The following is a 25,863-nucleotide window of genomic DNA, read 5'->3' as shown; positions in this document are numbered from 1 at the left end:
AAAGTTGAGAAATCTTGCTTATTATTTGGGATTGGATGATCAATTCCATAATGGATTTGTCAAATCAATGAAACAGAAACACACAGCACTGGCAGCTCACCTGTGCCCATGGGAGGTCACTGTTGCTTCATAGAATAAACCAGATGTGCCAGTTTTAGGTTAACAGCACAGAAAAGATTAGGAACACCAGCAAACCACTTTATAGTAGCTCAGAATTAGTTCGTCTCCTTAATTATGTTTTCCAAAAATACACCAAAATCCAAACGTACTATTACATATGTTTAAGACTGGTATTTCTCAGAGCTGTGCTGAGAACAAACCAAATCACACCTGCAGATGCCCTAAAGCATTGAAAAAAGTCTCTTCACCCTTGATAACCTATAATTCCTCAAAACCTGACCAGACAACTTAGAAGATAAATGAATGCCCCTGATAATTAGCGGACTCTGATTACTACATACAACAGCATTAGGAATTAATGTCACAAGGAGGACCGCCTTTACTTGTCACCATCTGAAGAGGTGCAGACAGTCTGGAAAATTTCTTAGTGATATCTGTGGGGGATTGAGTAAAACCGCCAGTCTGACACAAGAGAAATTTCATCACAGTGGAATAAAAAGTATTGCAGGTAGGTAAAAGCAGCCTGAGCATGCCGTCTCTGTCATCGCTAGGGAGTTCTGAATCCAAGGAAAACATTTAGAAGTAGCCATGGGGCATCATTAAAGATGAGTCAGTGGCACATAATTCTTGGAACTTTACAATAAAAATCATGCAAAAAGTGACAATGATATTGGCAATTGCACCTTGTTACAGCTGCAACCCACTCTTCCTCTCCTGCCTTCACTACATAGCTTCATTTTCTACAGTGAGGACTGCTCTGCAGACTTCAGATTATTTCACAAGCCCTGATGCCTTCAGACCTCAAATACGGTGTGAAGTCAGTGGAGAAACACAGCTGCCTGTACAAAGCTCTGTCAGAAGTGAGCAAATAAACAAGAATCTCTTTGATACCCTGCCTTCTCAGGAAAGATGATCATTGTGAGGGAAAACGTACACAAGATGGCATCATATAGCGTCCCTAAGGAAAGGTGGAATGCATTTTGAAGGCATAACATATGACAATTGACTTTGTCCACATCCTATGCTCTAATTTATGTCATCTAAAAGTAAAGCAGAGCATGAAAGGTTACTGAAAGAAAATAATCACCACTAAGTGAATATACATCACCTTTCAGCTAACAAATCTAGAGATTTCAAAGCCATAAGAAAGCAAGACAGCAGTTACCAGACACAATAAGGAGATCTGAATGACTGCAGTTGGGAAGAAGAATTAATTCTGTCTTGCTCCACAGCTACTGCAACAAGAGCTGAGTAGAACTCATACTTCAGAGTCATGGAAATGACTAAGAGCTGCTCAGGTTCACTTGCTCAGCACAGACATCTGTCATAGTTTGTTTCTTTCTGAAGCAGCATATACACACCACTGTCAGCAGACATCCCAGGTGCAGTTACCCAATGCCCTGTCTCAGCAGAGCTAATTAGGTATTCCTGTACACTATGAAAACGTGAGAGAAACTCAATGTGCCAAAAAGTCAAATGTAATGTCACAACCCCATTTCACCAGCAGCATGGATGCCAGCAGTTAGAAGTATGCACATCTAGAGCACAGCATTTAAGCTTTCCACTGAGGGCACGCAAATGGAACCTCTGCAATAGAGCACTGCTTGCCAGAAGAGATGCCCAGAAGAAGGAAAAATCCATTCATATTCTGCACTAGTACTGTATTTTATGCAGCTTCATTATTCAGTAAGTGCCTTCTAGATTACTAGTCAACCATTTAGTTCAAGACCATTTTACACAGTGCAATGGTTACCTTTGAAAAGAACTACATGCATGTGGTTGATATTTTATTTGTATTCTAATCAGACATTGAAAGCATGTGCTGGAGAAAGCCTTGTTTGGCTTGTACAATAGTACACATTAATCCCACTGTCTCCTGATCCCTACATATGTGAAATAAAATGTTAACAAAGGAAACCTTTGCCACACAGGGTTTCATAGTTAGGTGAGTTAACAGTTGGCAAACCAACAGCATCTAAAGGGAAAGACAGACAAACACCTAACCCAACAAATGCCGTTAAAATGGGTGTGTGCACTAAAGAAACATGTAGCAACAAGGGATGAAGGAAGCTAGAGAGCATTCATCCTACATTCAAAGATATAAAAGGAGTTCTACCCACTGGCAGCATAACCTGAAAGTTTACATGGAGAGATTTGCAGAGCTGCCCATCACTAAGCAGTCAGAAAGGAATTGCTCTAGAAACAATTATCCACTAGTAACTTCCAGATGGTTTTGGCCATTTTTGCTGTAAATGTTACATCCGTAATCAGAACACCTAACACAGTATACCAGTAAATAACCAGTACACCTAAAAAGGAAATAAATTAAAAGAGAAAAAGAAAACAAAACCAAAGATCTGGCATGCAATTTTTCCTACAGGGAAGCATGAACAGAAGATGGGAAGTACAAACCAGTCTCTTCTAACGGCTCAGACAGCTCTGTTTATGTCCAAGCCTCTGTTTTGACTTCATCCCTTTCCCCAGAAGACTGTCACTGAAGACCTTTATCCACCTCCAGTAATATTTGTATGCATATACGTATATATAAAATAAGGCTGATAAGAACTAACTAATTGAAATTAGAGTAACAGAGTATTCATTTAAAATATTGGGTACCTACTGAAGTTGGAAGCAGGAGAACCACAAGATTCCCAGTTACACAAATACAAAACCTTGGAGACTGTTTCTTGTAGTGCTCACTTTCCAAGGTTTTTGCTGCTAGTTTTAGAAACCTGCTTCTCTTCTCATAGCGACAGGGATGTATTTTAGTCCTTTCTGTACCATAAAACCAAGGTAATTCTGCTTTCACTGTGAATGTAATAGCCTACTGTAAACAAGCAATAAGAACTATTCAGCATATGGGTTGGAGTATGGAAAAGAATAGAAAGATGATAAATCTCCTGTGTGATTTACTGCCCAATATATGCAATGATTCACCACAGTAATTTCCTGTTTGCAGTAGGCCAAATTCTCCCACCTATACAAGTGTTGAGTAGTTCCTTAATGGAGGCTACTGATTTGAGCAATACCATTTACAGAATAATAGTGTTTCACGTCACTAAGGAACTAGATCCTACCTCCAGATTGTCCTAGACTCATACAATGTAAAAGGCAATGTGGGTGAAACAAAAGGGAAACATTTACCAGAGCAGAATGTGTCCTTAGTTAAAAATAGACATTCTTTGTGGCTGTCTCAATGTCAGAAAGGTAAATAACCTTTTAACTTCTGAAATATCCTGTAACAAATCCCTTAAGCGAGCTTCTTACAATCCACTAAGGAAGAAACTGGAATACTGGCTCACTACACATCCTTTGTTCCTGAACAGGACCTACAGAGCCCTGTGGATTTCACAGCAATAATAGAGAGCTGTGTCGTCCTTGTTAGTTGAAATCACGGACAGCCATGCAAATACGTGGATGAGTTAACCTTGCCTCTCCCCTGTGCATTCATGTTTTTCAGATCCAAACAGTAACATTACTAGATAGCAAGATCTATGGGCAGGGATCCAAGTAATAGCCTTCGCAGTGCTACTGCATGTAGATTGGTTCCTGATTCTACACAAGCATCAAATCTCCTGGCTTTGATCAATACCTAAATAATTCTTTCAACATCCCTGAGACTGGAATTACTACTCTCAGTACAGAAAAGATGGAGCATTGTGCAGGTCTGTAGAGAGGAGTCATTACCCAGTTTAAACTAAAACATATATGTAACATTAATCTTTTATTTTGCTCCAGAAAGTCTGACTGCTTTCTGCTTAAACTGCTATAATAAGATGATTCTGCTTGGGAGTAAAGCTGGAATGCTTTCCAAGACACAGCTAAGGAAGCTGCTGCATTTAATAAGAATTGTAATCGTTCTCCAGACTAGGTCCTCGAGAGAAATATCTGCTGATGGAGTCAAAATGTCATAGCCCACAAGTCGTATTCTACAATTAAATCTATTTCCCAGGGACATGAGAATGATGGCCCTGAAGTCCCCTTGTGACAAGGAAACAGACTTCCTGTAAGAAGAGTATCCATCCAAATAGATGGTTATTTAATCCTACTGAGTTTTGGTAGCTGCACCTGTCACAACATTCAAGAACCCTTCCTTGCTAAAACAAAACAAACCCCCAAACAAACGATGTTGTCCTTAATGGAGCACACAGCACTCCTCTCTCTCTCCACAGACTCAAAGCTGTGCTGATTGTAAGAGCTGTCCTTCTTTAGCTAAAATCTCATGTTTAAGGATGAATATTTATTTTTGCTTCATGAAGGCTGTGAGCAATAGGTCCTTGTTCACAGCCTTGGCTCTTTCCTGAGAAAAGAATTCACAAAGCATTTCCTTCAGGATCGGTTACTTGTTTGCACAATCCTGTCAACTACTCTGAGTCAGAAGCTGTTTTTCCCTACTCAAGCCACTTTAAGTAAATGAGCCAGAGTTCACTTTTTCTGCGTCGTACCTAAGCAAAACCACTTTTCAGCTTGTACTCAATCTCTTCTTGGGAAAAGTCATTTCTTCATCAGCTGCTGCTAATTGTTAGGAAAGAGGGTGGGGCCTTCCCAGGCTGACGTCCCTCAAGACATAGCTGAGTATAAAGAGCACAAGTGAGAATTGCAGCCAAGAAACTCTCAAAAGCTGTTTCCAGTGACTGCTGGGATTCCAAGGCTGGCTTTCTTTTTGCAACTGCTGTAACTTGCTGCTGAAAAGAGAAGGAAGCTGAACTCAGCTCGTAGCTGCTCATTACACTGAAGAATTAAATACAATTACCACGTTCTCAATGCAAAACTGGACTGATTTTGCTTTGGTTTTTTTAAACAACTGAATAAGCTTTTTTTCCTCCCCTCTTCTTTTTCATCATTTTCGACACACACAGTGGTGATGCTGCAAACAGTCTGCATGAGTCCTGAATTACTGGTCAATCAAAACATCAGTGAAAATGAAATCTCTGGCTATAGTCCAGGCCAGGGATCTCCACTGCCTGGAGAAACAGCCAGTCCCAAAAGCTATTTTCAACAAAGCCCATCATTGCCAGACTCTGGATTAACTGAATTTAATGTTGCGAGTCCCAAGATCTACCCTCCTCCTTCATGTAAACCTCAAGAGATGTCTGCTCCCACTGGTAAGATCAAATCTTTGTTCACCTTTTCTATTTTATGCAACACTATTATGCTGTTTTTGCAAAGAGGTAAAACACACTGACTTGCAGCTCCTTTTATGATAGCAGAGAGCTGTACTAACAGTAGCATGTACTAAGCTCTGTGGCAATAATATCAAAGATACACAGCACACTTCTACTCGTGTCTTGGTTTTATTTTGTTATGGTCTGCTGCTGAAGTCAGAAATTATTCTGTTTTGTAAAGGATGCTCCTTGAACTACAAGTTTGGTCTGACTCTAACAGCAAGGTAATAGACATGACCTTTTTAGTTATTAACATTATAAAGTCATATGAAAGTGTATTTGGGGAATCGTTGCCTTTGCTGAATTCTTCAATTTCAAGGTTACATTTGGCACTTAATCTGACCTACCTAATAGTATTTTTACTGTAAAGTATCCTGAAAGATAATAATATATTAGTGGTATTTTGGGATTTTGTATAAAGCTTTTCAGAGAGGCCTTTGAAATACTCCACAGAATTTCATCATTAAACACCAGTCTAAAAAAAAAGAATTATTCCCATTTCTAGAGCAGCCGGAGAAATAAAGTATGTGTTTTTTGAGGTTCCAAAGTTTTAATTATTCAGTGATAGGTTAAACATAGAGAAATGCCAGAAATCTTAGCACAAAATGGCAATTAAATATATACTCAAAACGCACTATTTGCTACTTGAGATTCAACACCCTCCTTCTGAAAGGGTGTCAGTCTCTCATGCCTGGAGCAGGGAAGAGAAACAGTATCACACAATCAGAAACTACATCTTGTGTGACTGGTTTCCATGCCAATATTGCCTACTCGGAGACATCCCAAGTTTGGGGAAGTGCACTGTTTCCATCTGTTGAGCTCCTACAGTTCTTCCCCACAGGACTTAGCAGCTGCTGGAGTACAGAGCACAGACACATATTTTGGTCAAGGAGGAATATTGGCACAGGCACCTCATGTTTTACTTTATGCTGACTGCTCACCAAAGCTTCATACACCTTTTTCATTTTAGGCTGCTGTGTGGGTTAATCATAAGTGTTTAAATCACAAGTGATGTTTCTATTCCTCATGAGCTGCAGTAGGAAGAGAAGCTTCTCTCTGCTCCAGCAAGCACTGCTGCTGGGTAAATCCTTATTTATTCTCAGTAAATACTATTTAATCCTCAGTAGCTCACACTCCAACTCCCAGCACTCAGACTTATTGTAACAGTGACTTTCTGTGTGGTGTATTCTATGTGTTAACTAGTTGAGAAGACCCTAAGCTAATGCAATAAAGATACCAGTCTATAATGACAACAGCTGTTACTGAATGCATTCTACATGAAGAAGATAATTCTGGAAGGAGGGAGTAGGGTGGGACACAGTTACATAAAAGGTATTTCAAAAGCAACACATTTAAGCTCCTAATCTGGGCAAGACTTTCAAGTTTAGGGATTCAAGTACAAGATGCAAGAAGACCTAACACAAACAATTACAGAGTAGCTTGTTTTGACAAAGACAAGCTTGTTTGGACAACTGCATATATTCTCAAATAACTATTTCATTTCACTGCAGAAAATCATTGCTTCCCTTTGGATCACACCATATTGACTTCCAAATACATCAAGGACCACTAGAGAAAGACTCTGGACATAGCATCACTATCTCAATTCTGAAACAACTCTGTTCTTTATTGTTCCATTGAAGTCAATATATCAAACCACAGGACAGTAGAAAATTGCAAAGACAGAACAAATGAAAATCAGAACATGACTAAGAGGGGCAGTAATCTAAATATAGTGTTGACATAGTCCCCAAAAGTAATCATGGCCTCTAAGTCACTATGGCACCCTGAGCTGAAGGGCACTAAAAAAACCTGCCCTAAGCCAAGTCTCAAGGTAGTATCTTTATTTCTGCACCACTGAAAGCTTTAAACCAGAAATATCTGACTTCTTGAACTTCTTCTTCCCAAGCATTCATCAGGATTTCCTTCTGCACTGCTACTCTTACCCTATTGTCCTCTTTCCAGCTCCAGTGCCACATTTACACTTGGTACAGTCTCTCCTCTTCTTTCACTCAAAATTAAAGAACTGGAGCTGTTTCTGCACACTACAGTTTGACAGTAGTCTTCATGTGGTTAATTTGCAGGTTAACTCAGCTCTCTGCTTATGCCCTCAGATTGAAGATCCCACAGCCAGCTTTGGGGTTTGTTTTGTCTCTTAAGAAAATAATTTCCTTTGTGAAGTTCCACAGTCTGTTGTAGCATGGGACACAATGCAATAAAGTAATTGTTGAGTAGGAAGTAGGCCAGAGCTAAGGAATGTGGAAGGTGATGTGGAAATTTCCCACAATTGATGATGAACATCAGAATCACAGGCCTTCTCTCAGGGTGACATCATCCTCCCACTTTCCTACAGTAGCTCAGAGATTTATGTTACTTTAAGCATTGTGTTACGACTTTTCCAGACTCTGGACTTAGATCTGATCCCCCTCAGAAGCGCTACATGGGTGTGAGAGTAAAGATGCCAGTACGGGAATTACTGAGAAAAATACGTCTTTCCAAAGGCCTGGACCCAGCTCACAGCAAGGTGAGGACTCTCCTTGAGTTTAGAAAGGTTGCTCCCAGAGGTCTGGGATCCTGGTACATTCAAATCACACACTCAACTACTCTGTCAGTGTTCTGAAGAGGTTACACCTGCAGCCTCTTCTTCTTCCATCCACCATATTAATGGCTTTGATGGAGGTGGAGAATATATGAAATTTTAAACATGACGAAGATCTATGCTAGGAACATTTCTAAGACAGTAACAGCAAGAACGTCTTCATGCCCTGAATACTATAAACCATGCAATCAAGCCAAAGATTGGCTAAGAAACAATTACAATTTTGCTATAGCGACCCAAATTTCTGAACAACCTACAAAAACAGCCTAAGAAGCTGGTAGATTCCCAAATACCTGGTCTGTTGTAAAGATCTTTATAAGGCTTTATACCCACTCATGGAGATTTATTCACCTGCAGTCTCTGATGTCCAGTGTACATGGCACAGGACAGAATTCACTTTGTGCTACAACATTTGCCACTGTTTTATCTTCTCTTACGTTCAAGCATCTCAGATTGAGCTTAGTGTTTTTGTCTCCTCAGGAAGCCTCGTTAATGAAGATGGTAACCAAAGGATCCTCAGGAAAAAGAGGTTAGGAAACTGCTCTCTTGGTAACAGAACCTCCTTTTCTAGTAGCATCATCACTGTTAGGTACCAAAAGAGCCAGACCACTTCTTTTATGTGGTCAGTGTCCCATGCTGGTTCCCAGCTCCCCTTAAATTACAGAAGCAGGCAAGCTGTGCAACACCATGTATGTGTTATCTATCTGTTACCTGGGGCAAAATTTCTGATCCTAATATTTTTTTGCATGTGGTTCCACACACACAATCCCCCCAACTCAAAAATAGCTTATTTCTTCATTTCTTTCCAACAGAAAAGAGAAGAGTTCACCCTTATACAGAGAAACAGCTTAGACAGGTATGCATAACACCTTCAACTCTGTGCTGCCAGCCTCCTCAGGCGCATTTTGTATTATATCACTGAGTGAGAACAGGACACTTCATGTCTGATTTCCCTCCCCTATCTTCTGCCCTCCCCATTTTTGTTGCTGTTTCAGAGCAAGCAGAACGTTGAGCAAACGCTAAAAGGCTTAGAGGACCTCGATATCCTGGTGGAGGTACTGCAGGAAGACTTGAACAAAAGCCAGTTGAAGGAGGAGTCTCTGCATTCTGTGCCAGATGGCTTTTGGCAGGGCTTCTCCATGGATTTGCAAGCCTCCCGGTGGGAAACTGGAGGAAGCAAACAGGCAGTTGGTGGCCTGCAGGAAAGACGCCACAGCTTAACCATGTTGCGTTCATATTGCTGTTTTAAAGATTTCAACTCAGTATTGAGAGGAGAGGTAGAGACTTCTTTGCCCCATGATCTGAAAAACATGCAAGAGTCCAATTCACCTGAATTATCCTCAAGGACAAGTGAGAAAGAGAGTAACTGGTGGATACAGGATGCATGCACAAGTACCCAGAGAGATTTCCTGAGGCATTCTTCACAGAACACATCTCCACACTCAAACCCATCAAGAGGCTGTTCAGAGATGCTTCTGGAAGCTCACTCAAGCTCTCCAGACACTGAAGGATATTCAAAGTCAACCCCAATTTCTTCCACACAGCAGGACCTCTCTGCCATCTCCTTCTTCCAGTTCCAGCTACACAGGGAAGAAAGTTTACTGAGAAATATCCCAGCAGACAAACTCCTTGCACCTGATGAAAATGGCAACAGGTCTCCAATTTTTCTGTTGTGATTCCTATTTCCTGGGGCACCTCTTGTCCTGAGGCTTCAACTGCTAGTTTTGGGCACAACTGTAGCAAAGGCTTCCTTGCTCAATAGGAAGCCCAGACTTGCCTCAGTACACTTGGTTGTAGGCAGATAGTAAGAATAGAAAGATTCCATATTCACAGTAGTATTGCCAAACTACAGCTGATATCAGGACAAATTCAAAGTGCTAACAATATTAAAGGCTGAGTTCTATATGTAGGTGTTCCCAAGAAAATTAAAAGCAAGCAAAACAAGTAACTGCTACTGAAAAAAATAGAAAGATATGCAAAAGAGATCTTTTCCATGATGCAGACACTCTCAGGATAATTACTTGTGTTATTAGTTGGTAATAAAAGTGGGTGGGAGGATTACACCAAAACATACATATGCTGGTAGTCTAGAGCATAGACTTCCAAAGAACTAGGAGTGGCTGTTTTGCTAGAAATGAAATGAAAGCAATGGTTTTACTGATTCCATTTTCCTTAGGATGGCTTATAGAGAAAATAGCTGTCTGTAAAAAAAAAAAAATAATATATATATATATATATATATACACACACACTTAAAATTTTTTATTAGGTTCCATGCAGTTCAGCTAGTTTGGGGAAGCTGGTACCAAATCACATTGACAGAAAGCATGACAAACTGTCCTAGTCTTGGTGGGAAAAAGATTAATTCCTGTTCCCATAGACAATCCTGTTTTCCCAATTTAATGTATTTACAACAGGCCTAGGGAAGCTAAACACCGCATTGTCCTCTTCCATGAAGTACCATGTTTAATAATTATTTTCAGTGCAATAGTAGGATTAGAGACTTCACTTTTCATCAGTAATGTAATAAAGTTACAATAAGCCACTCACTGCCATATTTCCTGCATATTTTTAAGCAATACAGAAAAAAAAATTCTCACACATGAACAAATTTAACCACAATTAAGAAGTTCAGACATTACTATTACCATGTTTATGTAATTATTCACATAGAATTTCCAGCAGCCCACTTATCTTCATGAAATATTTAAACATCAGATTACATGCTCAAAAGAACATACAAAGGCAGGACAACATACCAAATAAGCTAATTTAATTTCTACTGGATAGTGAACAGTATTAGTGATGTGGCATCCCCTCTCTTTTAGCCCTTTCGTCCTTCCCCACCAAAAAAATAGCAAACAGCAATAAGCATCAGAGTTATTCAAACTTATCCAAGGATATGCTACAAGACAAGGGAGAAATAAATAGAATCAATGCCTGCATTATCTTTTCTTCCAGGAGGAAAAGAAGACATGCTCAAATTTACAAGGAAGGGGAGAAATTAATCTTTTTCAGGATTAAATTCAGGAGAAACACTTGTAATATTTTGAGTAGTTTGGGGAATCTGAATACATAGAAGACACTGAGCTGCCCTCCTCCCTTCTCCTGATTTTTCAGTATCTTACACTCTTCTCCCTGTACTAAAGGATGCTTTAAAAAAAGGAGGAGGAAATAGAGGTCGATAGCAAAAACAAATAATAGAGTCACTCCTGGAGAGGAGAGAATGGCATAATAGTAAAGAAGGGAAGACCAAGAAAACCTGACAGATAAAATCAGCACCTCTGTTATTTACATAGAGACTAAACAAATTAAACAAATATCCCAAGATATTGGCATTTGCATACCTTAACATTTCATGCCTTAAAATATATTCTCACTCTTATTTTTAAGTATTTTAACCACTGCTTTGTCTCCTAATTGTTTAAAACTCTGTTCTATTCCAGGCTGCTGCACAAGGCTGTTGCTCAGGGTAAAAGAGCTCTGACTTACGCACTTGCACAGAGATTTGCAGCTCTAAATAAGATCAACGAGAAGGATGCAGAGAAACGGGTAGGATGCTAACTTGCCAAGACAGCGGCATTTTCTATCACATACAAATATCTTTCAGACCCCAGTCAAGCATCAAGCATCCTTTTGGACAGGGTGTGTCTACTGTCCTTGCAAAGACAGGAAAATAGGAACAGGGAGAAAGTGCTCTGCAAATTTTTGCCATTAACAATGATTTTCTCCCATTCTTCTCTTCTTAGACCGCATTACATCTTGCTGCAGAAAAAAACCAACATCTGATGGTGGGTGACCTGATATCCCTAGGAGCTAATGTCAACGAACAGGACAGCTTAGGGAAAACTCCACTCCATCTGTGTGCAGAGAACGGATATCTGAGAGTTTTAGAGGTAAGCTGATCATTTATGTTGTACAAATACATGTGAAAAGCCAGAGCAAAGACAACAAATGCATGTTCTTGTTTTAAAAATATCTGAGGGTTTTCTGTGCCTGAAAATTAGCTTTGGGCTGATGTGGTTAAAGTAAGATGGAGTTGGAGGAGGGGGTATTCTGGCATGTCAAAGATGAGCACTTACCTCAATCTTCTTTGTTTCAGGTTTTGAAAAATTGCAAAAACAACGGGGTGTGTGTGGAAGTGAATCTGACTGACCATTACGGTAAGAGGAAAAGCTTAACTGCATAGATGGTTTGCGTAGACTCCAAGTCTCAGACTACAGATTTTATCTGGGCCAAAGAATGTTCAATTTCATGTTTAAGACTGAAAGGTCTAGGAGAACAGTCAGTCACTTTGAATAGAGCACTCTCTTATGATTAACCCAGTGTGGAATAGTTTACTCTGGTGAGGTGCTCAAGCACTGGATGTTTTGACTTCTCTGTGGTCTGTTCTGTTCAGGTTTAACACCGCTGCACTGTGCTGCTCTTGCCCACACTGCCTTAGTAACCGAATCTCAAAAGACTCATACCAATACTGACATGGGAAGGTTTATCAGACTACGCAAAGATCAAATTCTGGAAGGAATTAACTGCTTATTACAAATGGGAGGAAAGCCTGAGTTACAGGTGAGGACCAGCAGCAGGCTGCTTGCTGTGGCCTTTTCTTTTTTCTTTAGCAATCATGGGTTTTGCTGTCCTTTGCAGGTACTAAATTCATGTCAAATTACCACTTCCTATTTAAAAATTGAGGAGAATACAGAACTTATGTGCTTGCTTCAGAGTCATAAACCTAATGGGCAGAACATTCTTCAAAAGGTAACTATAGCTACTTTTACACAGGCTCTAGCATTTGTACCAAAGAAACTAAATGCAGTAATGTAAGCTGTACCATCTTATAAACACATTAGATGATGCTTCCAACTTTGCTTTATCTTGCATAGGTCAGGAAATCCCCTGGGAATTCCTGGGGAAAAAGCACTGCATGAGCTCTTGCTACACTTGGTCCCATCTCCCCTCTAGGGACCGCTATATTTGCTATTATTTAAAGCAATCTAGTTGCATGCAAGTGCTCCCAGCATACTGCTCACACTTGTCCCCAGTCCAAACTCCTCCTAGCAACAATGCCTTCATTTCAACATTTTACAACACACCAAGCCAGATAGAGGTCTCTCTGAAGCAACACCAGGGAAATTCTTCTCATGTTAATAAAGGAATGCTACAGGCCCAAGTATTGCCACTATATTCAATTACCTTCAGCAGCTTCTTAAAAGAGAAAGAGCTCATTTTCTCTGTCCCTCGGCACGCACATTCAACACCAAAACTACCCAAAACCTGCATTACAGGGCCAAAAGTTAACCAGATTATCCAATGAGTATCAGCATTTCTTGCTAAAGTTTTGGTGGAGGAAGCAAAACACCAACACTGAAAAGCAGAAGCTTCAAGTGCTTAACAGAGGACTAAGTTTCAAGGGTGAAATTTTGCTCTACAGAAACAATGTACTATCTAACATAGATTCTGGTATTCTTGTCCAAGATTAAGCAAAAATGCAGTGCTTAAAAGCTGCAGCTCTTCTACGTTTTCTAGGGTCTTTTTCATTCTGTCAGATAAGAGTTCCCGTCAGTGTACATATACAGACACCAATAGTATAATAAGATTTCAATTAGCAATACAAACTTAAAGCTACATTTCAAGTCATTTAGGAACTTACCTTTTTTACAGTTATGCTCTATAGGAGATAAAACATAGTATAAACCATTTCAATCCAGCTCATTACTGACTGGACTGTTAAGGTGCCACACTCTCCAATCTTATTTATGATAAGGGGAAGACTCTAGGCTTCACACATCAAAACCAGTACAAGTTCTTGACACAAAGCCTACATCACTGTTAATGCTGGAAGTTTACTATTCTGGTTTCCTTATCTGTATAGAGTTACAGCTTGCTGGATGCTCCAAGAAGAATGCCTAGTCCCTCATCAACAGATAACTTCTCTGAGCTCTTTTCCATACCATCTTTGGACCTCTGACATCATTCTTAAAGGTATTTCATGGTAGGAAATTGATTTATCTAGTTAGCATCTTTGCAACTCAACCATTGTAATACAGTAGCTAGTTCCACCACTTTCCCTGAATTGCTATATAACAATCATATGGAACTGATGGGAAAGATGCCCAGTGATTTATAATACACTTCAGATTAACTCCAGCGTTCTTGTCAGAATCTCTTTTGCTTGCAAAACTCCTTACTCATCCAAAACCAAGTAGAAAATAGGGCAATAAATACGTGGCATTAAAGAAACACTTAGCATATAGATTGAGCTGAATATTTGTTGGTTTATTGCCTTCCAGGGAAATGCTGCTAAAGTTCATTATCTGCACCTCATGGTCCGTGTGCTCCAACTGTTGCTGAAGTACAAACAGAACAGACATCAAAATTCTTCAAATGTATTATAGCTTGAATTGTCTGTTGTATATATCTCTTTAGTGCCGAGAATTAAAGAATAAACCAGTAAATGGGGAAAACCCTCGAGCCAGGTTTCAACAGTATTAGGCATTCAGTGTTAGATGCTCCAGTAAATGAATAGGTTGTAATTTTCTCACAAAGCTGATCACTTGCACTTCTCTTCTGAAGTTCGAGTTCCAGGTGTTTTACATTCTGAAGCTCTAACAAATTGTTAATGCAGGTGCCTAGCTCAAAAAAACCCAATCAACTTGGATGGATTGATCCTAGTCTTAAAAGTACCAGTGTAAGATAATTCTTTACAGTCCACACTCAATGTTCAGATGCGCTGGAAATCACAGGCACTATGTAATTCTAAACATGAGCTATGGGAACACAGAATCTGATGGGCTAGCTTTAATACTTCCTGCAGACCAGCTCAATCTGTCCAAGGCTGAAGCTGTTATGCTTTCAGGCAATCCTATTGGGAAAAAAAAAAATCCCTCCAAAATAAAACATACACGATGTAACTGAGCATGTTCTCTCAACAAAAATCAAGCTCTTTATTTATGCAATCAGAATTTGCCACCAATAATAGATTGTAAGTGAAGTCTGGGACAGAAAGTGTTTTGAATCAATTCCTTTCACTCTGGGTGATCTAAGAAAATTAATATACTTGTATAAAATTTAAGTATATAACAACAGTTTAAAAGGCCATTGTTTATACTAAGCAATATTGCAAGTTAAAAGGATAACAAGGAGCTAAAATTATTCCATGCTGCCAGATAGCCAAGTATTCAGTAGAATTCCTATAAATTAGGTAATAATTGTCAAAATAATTCTTCCCAGACTTAGTATCATTTCATTTTAACTTCTGATTGTGAATTAGCTGGTTTCTATGAAACTTCCCTGTTTGCTACATATGGAGCAATCTACATTTACATAACCTACAAAGTCACTGATCCAGCAATCAGCTCACATGTGTACCTTCTGTTGAAGCAAATGGGAGATTTTTCATGTGTAGCCAATGCAGGATCCAGTATTGAGTACTCAGCATGTTTGGGGAATATTTTTTTTAATGAACCCTTTGCATTTTCTTCTTGTAAAAAAGGTTACTTTCCTGTTATTGGGTATCCTTAAGTGTTAAGCTCCACGAGCTATGTTGCACAACAGAAATTAACTTTTACTGAAAAATGACAGTGTTTTACTTAATTCCAATGGGATTTGGGTCATATCCTATGATTCTTCTGCCCTGAACACCTAAATACCACTCTCCTCTCTAGTATTTTCTCTGGTCAGAATGAGACATGATACTTAAAAACTTCTGAGGTATTTCATAAAATAAATACTAAATTGTTATTCACATGTTCAATTACAAACACTACAGAATATTCAACCACCTCCTTCCATAGTTGCCTCCATGTTTTAATTATGTAAATTTTTCTTTTCTTCACTTTTTGTCCCAGGTTTTACTTGGAAATAAAACCTTTTTCTTCTTCTGTAATGATTTTTTTCTGCTCTCCCCCCAACTTCCTCACTCATTCTTCCTTCATGTTTGCATTTGAACTCACATCTGTGCTTACAGAACTTTTTATGCTTTTGAAGAGAATTAATGACAATCTTCCAGGTTACTCAGCTTCCATTCACGCGGTTTAAGGATCAGATCACACACCCACTGAAATTAAAGACTCCTTATTTACAATGAAAACTGACCAAGAAATTCCGCATCAATTACAGAACCAAGAACGAAGCAGTATGGTGAACAAATAGAGAAGTGTATCAATAAACATTCTTAGTGAAGAAATGAATTTGCTTACAGGATATCTCAAAGTGTAGAAAACTATCATATAAGAATGAATTATTAATCAATTTCTTTTAGTCACATGGAAATCATTCAGGTAAAAGAACAGGAATCTTCAGCTATTAGTGTGCATCATTTATTCAATATACTCAAAGCTGAACTACCTTGTAAAGTATGTTCTACAACAGTTATACATTTATCGCGTTGACATTAGTAGGTATGCTTTACATTGTTTCATTGTTCCTTCCTGTCAATAAATGTATTATTTCATGCAGTATGAAACGTATTGATTTTTATGTACTAGTAGTAGCCATGCTACACTCACAACAGAAACAACTATCATGAAAAAGTGCAAATTAAGCAGGCTGTAAAAGCTGACAAGTAGAAAGGGTATTTTGTCGTTGCTTTGTCTTTAGGAATCCAGAGGTGCCTGTGTAGAAGCACCAGCTTTACTACAGAAAGCTGGGGAAAAAGATGAATTCTTCAATAAAAGATAAAAACCCCTCCTTGTTTTCAAGGCCAGCACTGAAATTAGCTCTGACCTTTATGTACAGCACTAGATAGGCCTAGTGGTCTTGATGGTTCAGATGAAAGGCTGTTGCTTCACTTACCATCATGAAAGGAATACCTTCTCTGGCAAAGCAGCTCCTTAACCTGGGCCTGTTACTAATTCAGGACCGTCTCAAAGAAATCTATAGCATTTACTGAAGCATTAGCTTTACTTCCTTCAGTCCCACACACACTGTGCAAGTCTGCCCGCAGATCTCTAGACAGTCCCAGCTCAACACTCCTCAGCTAACAGTGCTAACGGGATCTTAGCAGAAGATGTTACAGAATTAACTCCATAGCTTCACCCACAGCTGTCCTTAAACTGAAGTTTTGAATATGTACACATGAACATCAGCCTATTGTTCTGGAAATACCCTTTTGCTCCCATGAAATCCTCTTTCCCATTAATTACAGAAACTGGCTTCCATGGTCCTGATGACAAAAAGATTTCAGGTCACTGAACTTAGGAAAGACTTCTTGACCTCAAGACATGTCCTGTGTCACACAGGCTCTACCAGCGTACTTACAGCAGAGGGAAAAGAGTTACCACACTGCACATGCAGCAGAGCACAGCAGGAGCATTCCCAGGAGCAAATCTGTCCAGCACACAGCAGAGAGCAGATGTCTTCTAAGCTGCATTTACATTTATCAACCTGGCTCAAAACTACCCAGCCCTGGGCCCTTTTTTAAATCAGTAACCACAGCAGCATAAGGTTCAGGGTGCACATCTAGACTGTGACATGCCTGGGACCCATATGCTGTGCTTCTGACACTTGAGCACCAGTTATGGTGGCCAGGCTAGTAATTGTGGTATAACTCCTACAGCTAATTCATTCTAAATCAGATCACATGTGCTCCCCACAAGCTATAGTCATGCCTTTGAACTGTGGCATAAGCTATACTTAAAGAAGCTGCTTTTCTTCTTCACCTCGCTTCTCGCCCCATATTACGAGTGCCATTCACTGGTTTATGTGGTTACTTCAGGTTCCCTGCTCCTTTGAAGATACATGAGTATTGGCATGCATAATCATTTTTAAAAGCAGTGTGAAAGCATTGCCACTGAATTAATAACAATTCAACAAAGAATAAGAAAGATAAGAATAAACAGTTAGATCAGATTCAGCACTTCCAGCAGTTCTGAGGGATGCTCTTGATCAGGGAAGAGGAAACTCATGAGAAACCTGTTGCAGATTTGAAATGGCTTGAAGAAGGCCCTGACAAAGATGAAGGCTTTATTTTCCTGGCAGGACTCTGATGGACGCTGCACATATTTGTTACCAGTGACAGTCACAAGGCCACAGACCCTATACATAAAGTGAAAGACCGAGCAATTGTGGACTTCAAATGGATGTACCGAATCCTGTGGTATTCACGCCAGTTTCCTAGGTTTTCCTCACTAAGAATTGAGTGAAAAGAAGTACCTGAACCAGAGCCCTAAAAGCTGAAGTTCACTAGGACTTCAGCTGAATATTAGATCTTTCTCCTGCAAAATCAACATCTTAAGGCTTCAGAAGGAAACACAAGCACAGATGCTTGGATGCTGCTACCACACAGTCAACAAGTAGAGCAATCCTGAGAAAAAAGGCCTGCAATGCTAAGTCACAGAGCTCTACTGGACATCTTTTCTGGTGCACACAGATGTATTTCCAGTAGCTTTCAGAAGGTATTGGTAACACAATTACTTAGGATAGGCTACTATAAAACACTGTGACAAAAAAAAAGCACAAGCCTTGCGACCAAGCAGCTCATCTGTATCTATGAAATGTACACAGAATAAATTGTAGGGGTGACAAATGGCACTGTAAGAGATGAGAAGATTACGGAAGACATGTTATGGATAAGCAAGAACCTGCATGGCAAACACACAGAAGCTCTTTTAGGTGTTATACAAACTGAAAGAACAGAAATAACACAGGAATCAGAGCAGAGGGGTTCTGGCCCAGATATTCAGCAGCACAAAAGTCTGCGAGCAGCGAGAAAACCTGTTACAGACCATTAACTATGGAAGGTGTCTTAAGCAAACAGCTCCTCTGAGAGCTGCTTTCAGTAGCTAATGATGGCAGAAATGCTCCAGCATTATTCTTTGTTACTGCTTGTGCCAAATGGAACAACAGGACCAAAATCCTTTTTGGCATAAGCATATGAAAATCGGCAGGAATCCAGCAGCTTTCTGACCCTGTCCCCTCAGCTTGATACCAACCAAGTCTGAGCACAGCAGAAAATCCACCTCCTGGTTTGTTCTTATCCCCTAAAATGTGTTCTTGAAATCATGCTTTGTTGCATATCCACAATTCTTGCATCAAAGACTGCCTAAGGCTGCTGGATTTTGCTTAAACAAGCCATCATCTCCCAGATCCAAGAAAACTTAGCTGAGAAGCGTATGAACTGTTTGCTCACTTAAACAGAGAACAATGCCATAATTGTAAGTAAAACACATAGAAGAACATTAATTACATTTAAAAAATAAAAAATCCTTATAGCACAAAACAAAAATAATTAAATGTTTTAGAAGATGGACCAAGAGTCAGTGGGATGCTGGACACCAGACTCTCTCCACAGCCCATCTGAGGATATAGATCAACAGCTGCCATTCAAGAAAACACATTGACATTTCCTGCACCCCACTCTGCATCCTGTTTCCCATAACTCCACATCTCTCTCCATGTGATGGCAAGCAGGCTGACTTGCAAGTAGAGCTGGAGGAGCCAAGTTTCTGAGCCAAACAAGAGGGAGAGGCTGAGCTCTTGGCTGATTCAGATTCTTTTAGAACAGTCTCACCCATCAAGTTTTATTTTTCCTACTTTCTTTGTGGCTAGAGAAACTTGGAAACCAAATGGTTTAATTTAAAACAAGACATGTTTCTGCAGCTGTGCTGAACAGGACAGATGAAATTAAATTTAGAGAAAGGAGTCCCACTCACTGAAAAACTGTGTGTCACGAGCACTTTGAAAAGGGATCACGGGGAGGGGGGCAAGGAAAGAGGAAACTATACTGGCTTCCACTCAATCTGGACAGGAGATCTATCAAGCTGTAGCAATCATTATGACCCCAGTTGTCCCAGCCATGTATGAACAAAAGCTAGCACCTGCAGTTCAATGCTGCTGCATGCTTCATCAGTCTGTTTACCCAGAAGTTTCACTTGTCCTGAGGATAAGCATGCTATGCTCCTGAGTATCTGGAGATTGCAGGATCAGCCCTAAAGAATTCCCTTCTCTCCTGAGACAGTCTAAGTGGGCTGGAGTTCCGAGCACCCCTATTTGCCCTAGTTACTTAAGCCCATGAAGAGACGGTCACATAGCACCTGTGCCTGAAGTACCACACCATCATTTTCCTGACTATTTTTTTCCTCCATCTCCCATTCCATGTGGTTTCTAAGAGGAGAAAGGATTTTAAACTGAGGTTACCAGGAACTGTTTTTCCTGAAGAAAGACATTGAGGGGAAGGGGGTTCTTGGTGAGCTTCTTGCAATCCCCAGGAAACGATGCTCATTCCTTCTTCCCTGGGTTTCCATGTTACACTTTTTTAATTGGCACCTTCTTTGAAGCCACTTCACCTTTAATTGAGTCACACAGTTTTGGGGTTCACTTAGATTAGCAGCAAGAGTTTAGGCTCCAGTGGATAAAAACCTCACTTTCAGGTATAAAAACCCAAAAAGGTGTTAAGCAGTTGATATCAGGAAGGCTCCAGACACTGCTCTACTCCATGCTTAGACATACTTCACTGCTACACCCATGAGAAGCCAGCCTGGGTAGGTCCCAGCTCTTGATTATCTCTATTTGTTATCTCTACCTATCAGCACTAGCCAAATAAGTTTACAGAAGTCTCATTTCTTGAGATATAACAACATCTCCAAACACAAATACTGAAATGTGTGCCGTGTGATAAATATATGTACAAACCATAACACTGAGTAACCAGAGGGTTGCTGTGTAACCCAGAATAAATACTCACATCAAATGTAAAGGAAAGGATGCAGCAGGAATTAATACAGCAGAAATCTAGTGGCAGATTTCAAATATTAAGATTGCCTTGGTTTGGTTTGGTTTTAAGTAAACCCCTCTGGATCCCTTTGCTGCTGATGAGTAACCAGTTTTTGAATGCTTCACAATTACTTCTAGAAAGGTATTCACAGTTAATTGTTCGCTAGCGGCACAAAACACACAAGAACCTGCCTTCAAAGGTATACACAAAGGCCAAAAAATATTTCCATCCTCACAAACCCTGACACTTAGCAAAGTATTCTAGAGTCCACAAAGTACAGCCCCTTAAAACTTCAGCTTTCTTTTTCTTCACTAGACTCTTAAGCATCTTTCAGACCCTTTTCTTTAGAGAGCTGGAATAAAAGGTATGTTTACAGCTCCACTCATGCCATAATGAAATCACATCTCAATTAATCAAGAAATATCTTCCTGCTAGAAGAATACTAGGATATACCAGTGAACAGAAATCAAATTACGAGGATTTTACGTCCTTGGACAGTTTCTGGTTTCATTTTCTAATGTTTCCAGGTGCATGCTTTGAGTCCTAGTTAGCACGACCTTTTCATTTCACTGGAATCATTACTCACACACAAAGGCAATACCTTTCCTGATATTAAAAAAAGATAAGGTTCTGCAGAAACCAGCAGTTTTTCAAGTTCACAGCCAAGTGGAATGCTTGCGAAGCATGTACACTACTGAAGTCCATCTTGATGACATTTATGTATGTAACAGACACCATTTCAATAGTGGATTTTTATTTCGTATGCTCATTATCTCCAATGAAGTACTCGTCTATTTGTATAGGAAGAAAATTACAGCTCTATCCAGCTGAAACAAGGGCAATATTGTAAAACAAAACCTCAGCTCCTTGCCTCACAGATGAAATAAAAGTTTGTATTTTAATTCCCTGAGGAAGCAAAAGCCATGTGACACTATACTCCCCACATTACCTCCTCTCCCACAATCAGAGCTCAGCTGCAGAGATGCTAATTTATATCCTCCAAGGTTTCAATCTACCTAGTTATAAGACATTGCTATTGCCAAAATAGAAAGTCAAAGCAAAAAAAACACCCTAGCAACTTCCAGTCTGTGCATTGTCCCTGGGACACGAAAATGTCTGGGCTCTCTTTGGCTTGTACTTTCATTTGTTTAAATTATGATTCATCTGGTTCTTCAGGATTATCTCAGAATAACCTGTCTTCAGGGTTTTTGTTTTCCAGCACTGCAGCTGAGTCCCAAGAGCCCCAAGCCTTTTGCTCATTTGACTACCCAAAAAGAACCAACTAGATGAGCAGTAAATAGGGAAGAATAAAGAGAAATATACCAAAGAAGGCACGGAAGGAGGAACGAAAATAAAACAAGAGTCTTACACACATTGGATCACTTTCACCACTTCAATTTTATGGGTGGTGTTTGTTTTCTGAACATGACAAATACCCCTAACAAAGCTCCGGGTTGTGCTGTCACATGCTTGTATTTTATGTGGAGAAAGATGCCTTCCTCTTTTGCAGGGCTTAAGCACACTGCAGACAAACAAACCAAAAACAGCCCAACAAATCACCTCACCCAATAAGAAAACCCAAAACACACCCAACAAAACACACACAAGACAACCATAAAACAAAGAAAACCCAAGCACAATAAAATAAATACATGTTGTATGTCACTACTCCTACTTCTTCAAGCAGGTCTGCAGGAACTAGTTGTAAGTCTTCTTTTTCTCACATTCGGGTCACATAATTCCCCTCACCCTCACTTCCCAGTTCAGCCAGCTGTAAAACTGAAAGGGAGCACATGAATACTGCAAGTTTGTCATTATGTCCTAACCCTGGAGCAAGGTGCAAAGGCTCAAGATAAGTTGTAGGTTTTAGAGTAGTAAGTCCTCTGAGAATTAGTTGTGGGCAATGCCATCAAAAACTATCAGTACCTAGGTGTGCCAACTGTCACAGCCCAGCCTTTCACTGGAATTCCTTAAAGCTATTTCAGCATTTGCATAAGTTTCTCTTCCAAGAACCCATACGATTGTAGAGCAACCATTATCTAAAGGTAACTGGCCTCCTTTAGCAGAGTCACAGTCTACTGTAAACATTATCTGGAGAATAAACTTTATGTGGAAAAGAAATAATCTGTGTAACTTTGGAGTATGTTGGTCAAATATTTGCAGAGGAACAAACACCACCCACGGCTGTGTGACCACAGCCTTCCCTTTGCTTAGAAACCTTTCTTCAACTGCACAGAGAAATAAGCCCCAAATTTTTCTTGACTGCCTTACTATGATTCTTAAAGTACCTCCTTATTCTGATACCATGTAATTAAAATACTAAATAGTTCTCAAACACTGATGTCCAGGAAGAAAAAAAGGTAGCAATAACATACAGCTTGAAAAATGAATCTGGGGTTTCATAGATCAAAACCACTGATGATTAAGTTCACTGTATGTGCATCAGGTATGGTTTTACAAGTCCCATACCAGAAAAGTACAGTAAGAGACTGCTTTGCTCTCTTAAGAATGTGTGAATCCTCCAATTTCCATCTTCAATGTGATGCTTTTAAAGGCTATTTACCCAATAGGGCTTATTTTTCCATCTTATCTAAAAAATTAATAGAAAAAATGGAGTTTCCTTTATTTGGCCTCCCCTTTTTTTTCAGTTCTTTTGCTGGACTGAAGAGTTAAGATAGGTAATGACTAAGGGTCATCATGTCATCCAGGGCTTTGAAAATGACTCAGGCACCAATTCTGGGTCTTTATTGCAGTCGCAGAATGTTTTACGGGGATATTAAACTCCAATCCCTGCCAGGAAAATGGCAGCTTGACACACACAGAGCAACACTGTATATCAGTTCTGTGGAAAAAGGAAGTTTTGCATCTGCTCATGACAGAGAGAAATCACTAACCTAAGATTCAACAGGGACAATGATATCACTATCTGTTTCCTTATTCCAGACCCACTACCATGGGATGCTGGTCTTGTAGCAAATCAGTCAAATACATGACTATAAAATACTTCCTATAGGAAGGAAAGCTACTAAACTTCTTTCATATTCTTTACCTATGAAACCTAATGCCTAAGGGAATTGCTGTGATCATTTTCACAATGCTATGAAAGCTGCATTCCCTAAATCTGAACTCTATCAGCCCCAGGAATGGGATGCTTGCCCAACCTCATCTTCCCTAGAACTAAAAGAAAACGCCAAACGAATATTCCAGATTTCCAGTGGATTCCAGAGCTTGGCTGAAATACAGATGCACTGCTGGAAAGAAGGAGCTGAATATGAACGACACATTTCTTTCCCTAGACAACAACATTAGCAGACACACAGAGCAACTAGATTAGGCAGTCATTCCTCTATTATCTCCCTTTTGCTTTCCACCCACTGCTCACAGATACTGATTGGCAGCAACACACTAGCTTATGAGGTAAGAGATGTGGATTGAAACCTCTCTGTGAAAGAAAGGAATTGAAGGTACATTTCTGATTTCTGTGTGAGTGTTCCAGCCCCATGGATGCTGGCTGGCAGATGGCTCTGGCTTTATCTGTGATTTAAAGAGAGAGGCAGACAGACTACAAAGAAGAAGAAGAAATGGCTGCCCTTAATTTGGCAATTACCAGAATTTACTAGGTGTGCTCTGAGACTAGGCACCAAAGCAAAGCCCTGCAGGGACAGGAGAATAGGCAGAATCACAGCTAGTTCCTGCATTCCAATCTGTTTTAGGCAGACCTATGCACAGGATTTCTCCAATGGAGGCAATTCCAGGCATGCTCAGAGACAGAGATCTCTATGCCTGGGGAATGCAAACTCAAACAAGGAGGGAAGTTTAGGCACTTCCAGCATTAGGCAGACACTGAATGGGAATGTTTTGGACTGTAATTTAAAGTGCAGGCAATTCATATCTAAATAAATCATGCTTTAAGAACCCAACCGTTTTAGTCAATGTTGTATTGTACATTCCCCTGTAAAGCACAACCTTTGGCTGGGGACTCCAGCCATTACTACCCATATAAAACAGAACTGCATACCTAGTAACCCTTCATTGTAAAATCAGGTATTTGCCAGAGGGACAGCAATAGTTTTTGGCAACACACACGCTGGCAATTCAGACACAGTCCCAACTATTTTGCAAAACCAGAAATAAACATCTCCTCTCTCTGAATGACCCTCTCTTCACCTATATTTCTCAGGCTGAACAGTGACTGAAATCCAAAATATATCTGGAAATCACTCATTTATTGTATCCCTAGAAAGTCCAGCCCAAATACAGCTCTTTGAATTAGTAGTTGTGTGAATGATCTTTAAGAAATGTCTGTGCATTTACTATTGCCACAGAAGGCACAAACCGAGGAGAGCAGCAGGAAGCATCATCCAGAAATGCTCTTGAATATTTTATTACACTCTTCACGACAGAAGCCTCTGCTAGGTATATGACACAGCGTTCATGACACATGGGGAGCCACCTTTTATTAAGGGGGAGAAGGTTTCAGAAGTGCTTGCAATGTCCATTAATCCAAGATGTTGCATTACCTCCCCTCGCCGGCTGCTCACCGCACCGCGGGCTGCTGGCTGCAGGCGGCAGGAGGAGCCCGACTGCCCCCTGCTGTGGAACAAGGGAGCCCTGCGCTCCTGTCAGCAGGGTCACCAGTGCTTGCGGGTTTTCCCACCGTTTAAAACCCCCACGAGGAATGGAAAAAAGCGGAGCGCACTCAAAAGCAGGTCCCTGAACTGCATTCTAGGAGCTGCCACAGCTCTTGAGAAACAGAGCCATGCGTAACCACATTTTCTGTTGTAAACAGCCAAAAGACACCAGTTGCTTAACAGGTTTTTTTGTTTATGCTCATCATAAACTATGCAGCCTATCCCAAAAATAAAACCCCGCTCACGCCATACTAGCTGATGGTCCTTTCTGGTAAACACAGATTCACAGACTTTGAAAGATCACGGCTGCTGTAGGGACCCTGGAAACTTGATATTACAAAGTACAGTAGCAAATTTTCTATAGCCATAAATAAACCCTTATCTGTGCTGCAACAGTCATATTTCATATGTAAATTCTTTAGATTGGACAGAGTACAGCTTCTGTTATATGACCTGTAGGGGAGTACAACAGGCTCAAATAACTTCCATGAATATTTTACAGCACTGCATTAGCATGTTTTAACTTTCACTTACCATTAAATATTCAGTGGCTGAAAGGAAAACTCTCCTTATGCATGTTTGTTACTTACCCGCATTTGGCAAATCAAGCTAGTTGGTGCGATAGAGAAATGGCCTTCT

The 25,863-nt window shown here is 40.1% G+C and overlaps 2 protein-coding genes across 2 annotated transcripts in view; one reads left to right on the top strand and one right to left on the bottom strand.

Moving 5' to 3' along the window:
- POU2AF1 (POU class 2 homeobox associating factor 1) overlaps window positions 1-25,863 on the bottom strand; it is a 63,556-nt gene that overhangs the window by 33,969 nt on the left and 3,724 nt on the right. The window lies entirely within an intron of this gene.
- LOC133220368 (NF-kappa-B inhibitor zeta-like) lies at window positions 4,578-15,766 on the top strand. The gene is made up of 12 exons (XM_061368388.1): window positions 4,578-5,225; window positions 7,688-7,809; window positions 8,365-8,413; window positions 8,697-8,740; window positions 8,880-9,538; window positions 11,331-11,436; window positions 11,634-11,780; window positions 11,987-12,047; window positions 12,284-12,450; window positions 12,529-12,639; window positions 13,754-13,863; window positions 14,172-15,766. Exons 1-11 carry the CDS (start codon window positions 4,985-4,987, stop codon window positions 13,847-13,849), a joined length of 1,803 nt encoding a protein of 600 aa, XP_061224372.1. The 5' UTR covers window positions 4,578-4,984; the 3' UTR covers window positions 13,850-13,863; window positions 14,172-15,766.

Source organism: Neopsephotus bourkii, unplaced genomic scaffold (assembly GCF_033783945.1).
Source record: "Neopsephotus bourkii isolate Nb327-2 ecotype Australia unplaced genomic scaffold, CSIRO-AGI_Nbou_v1 NB_1433, whole genome shotgun sequence".
Classification (NCBI taxonomy): Eukaryota; Metazoa; Chordata; class Aves; order Psittaciformes; family Psittacidae; genus Neopsephotus; species Neopsephotus bourkii.
Note: the sequence above shows the minus strand (reverse complement) of the source record. Positions and strands in the feature narration are given on the sequence as shown.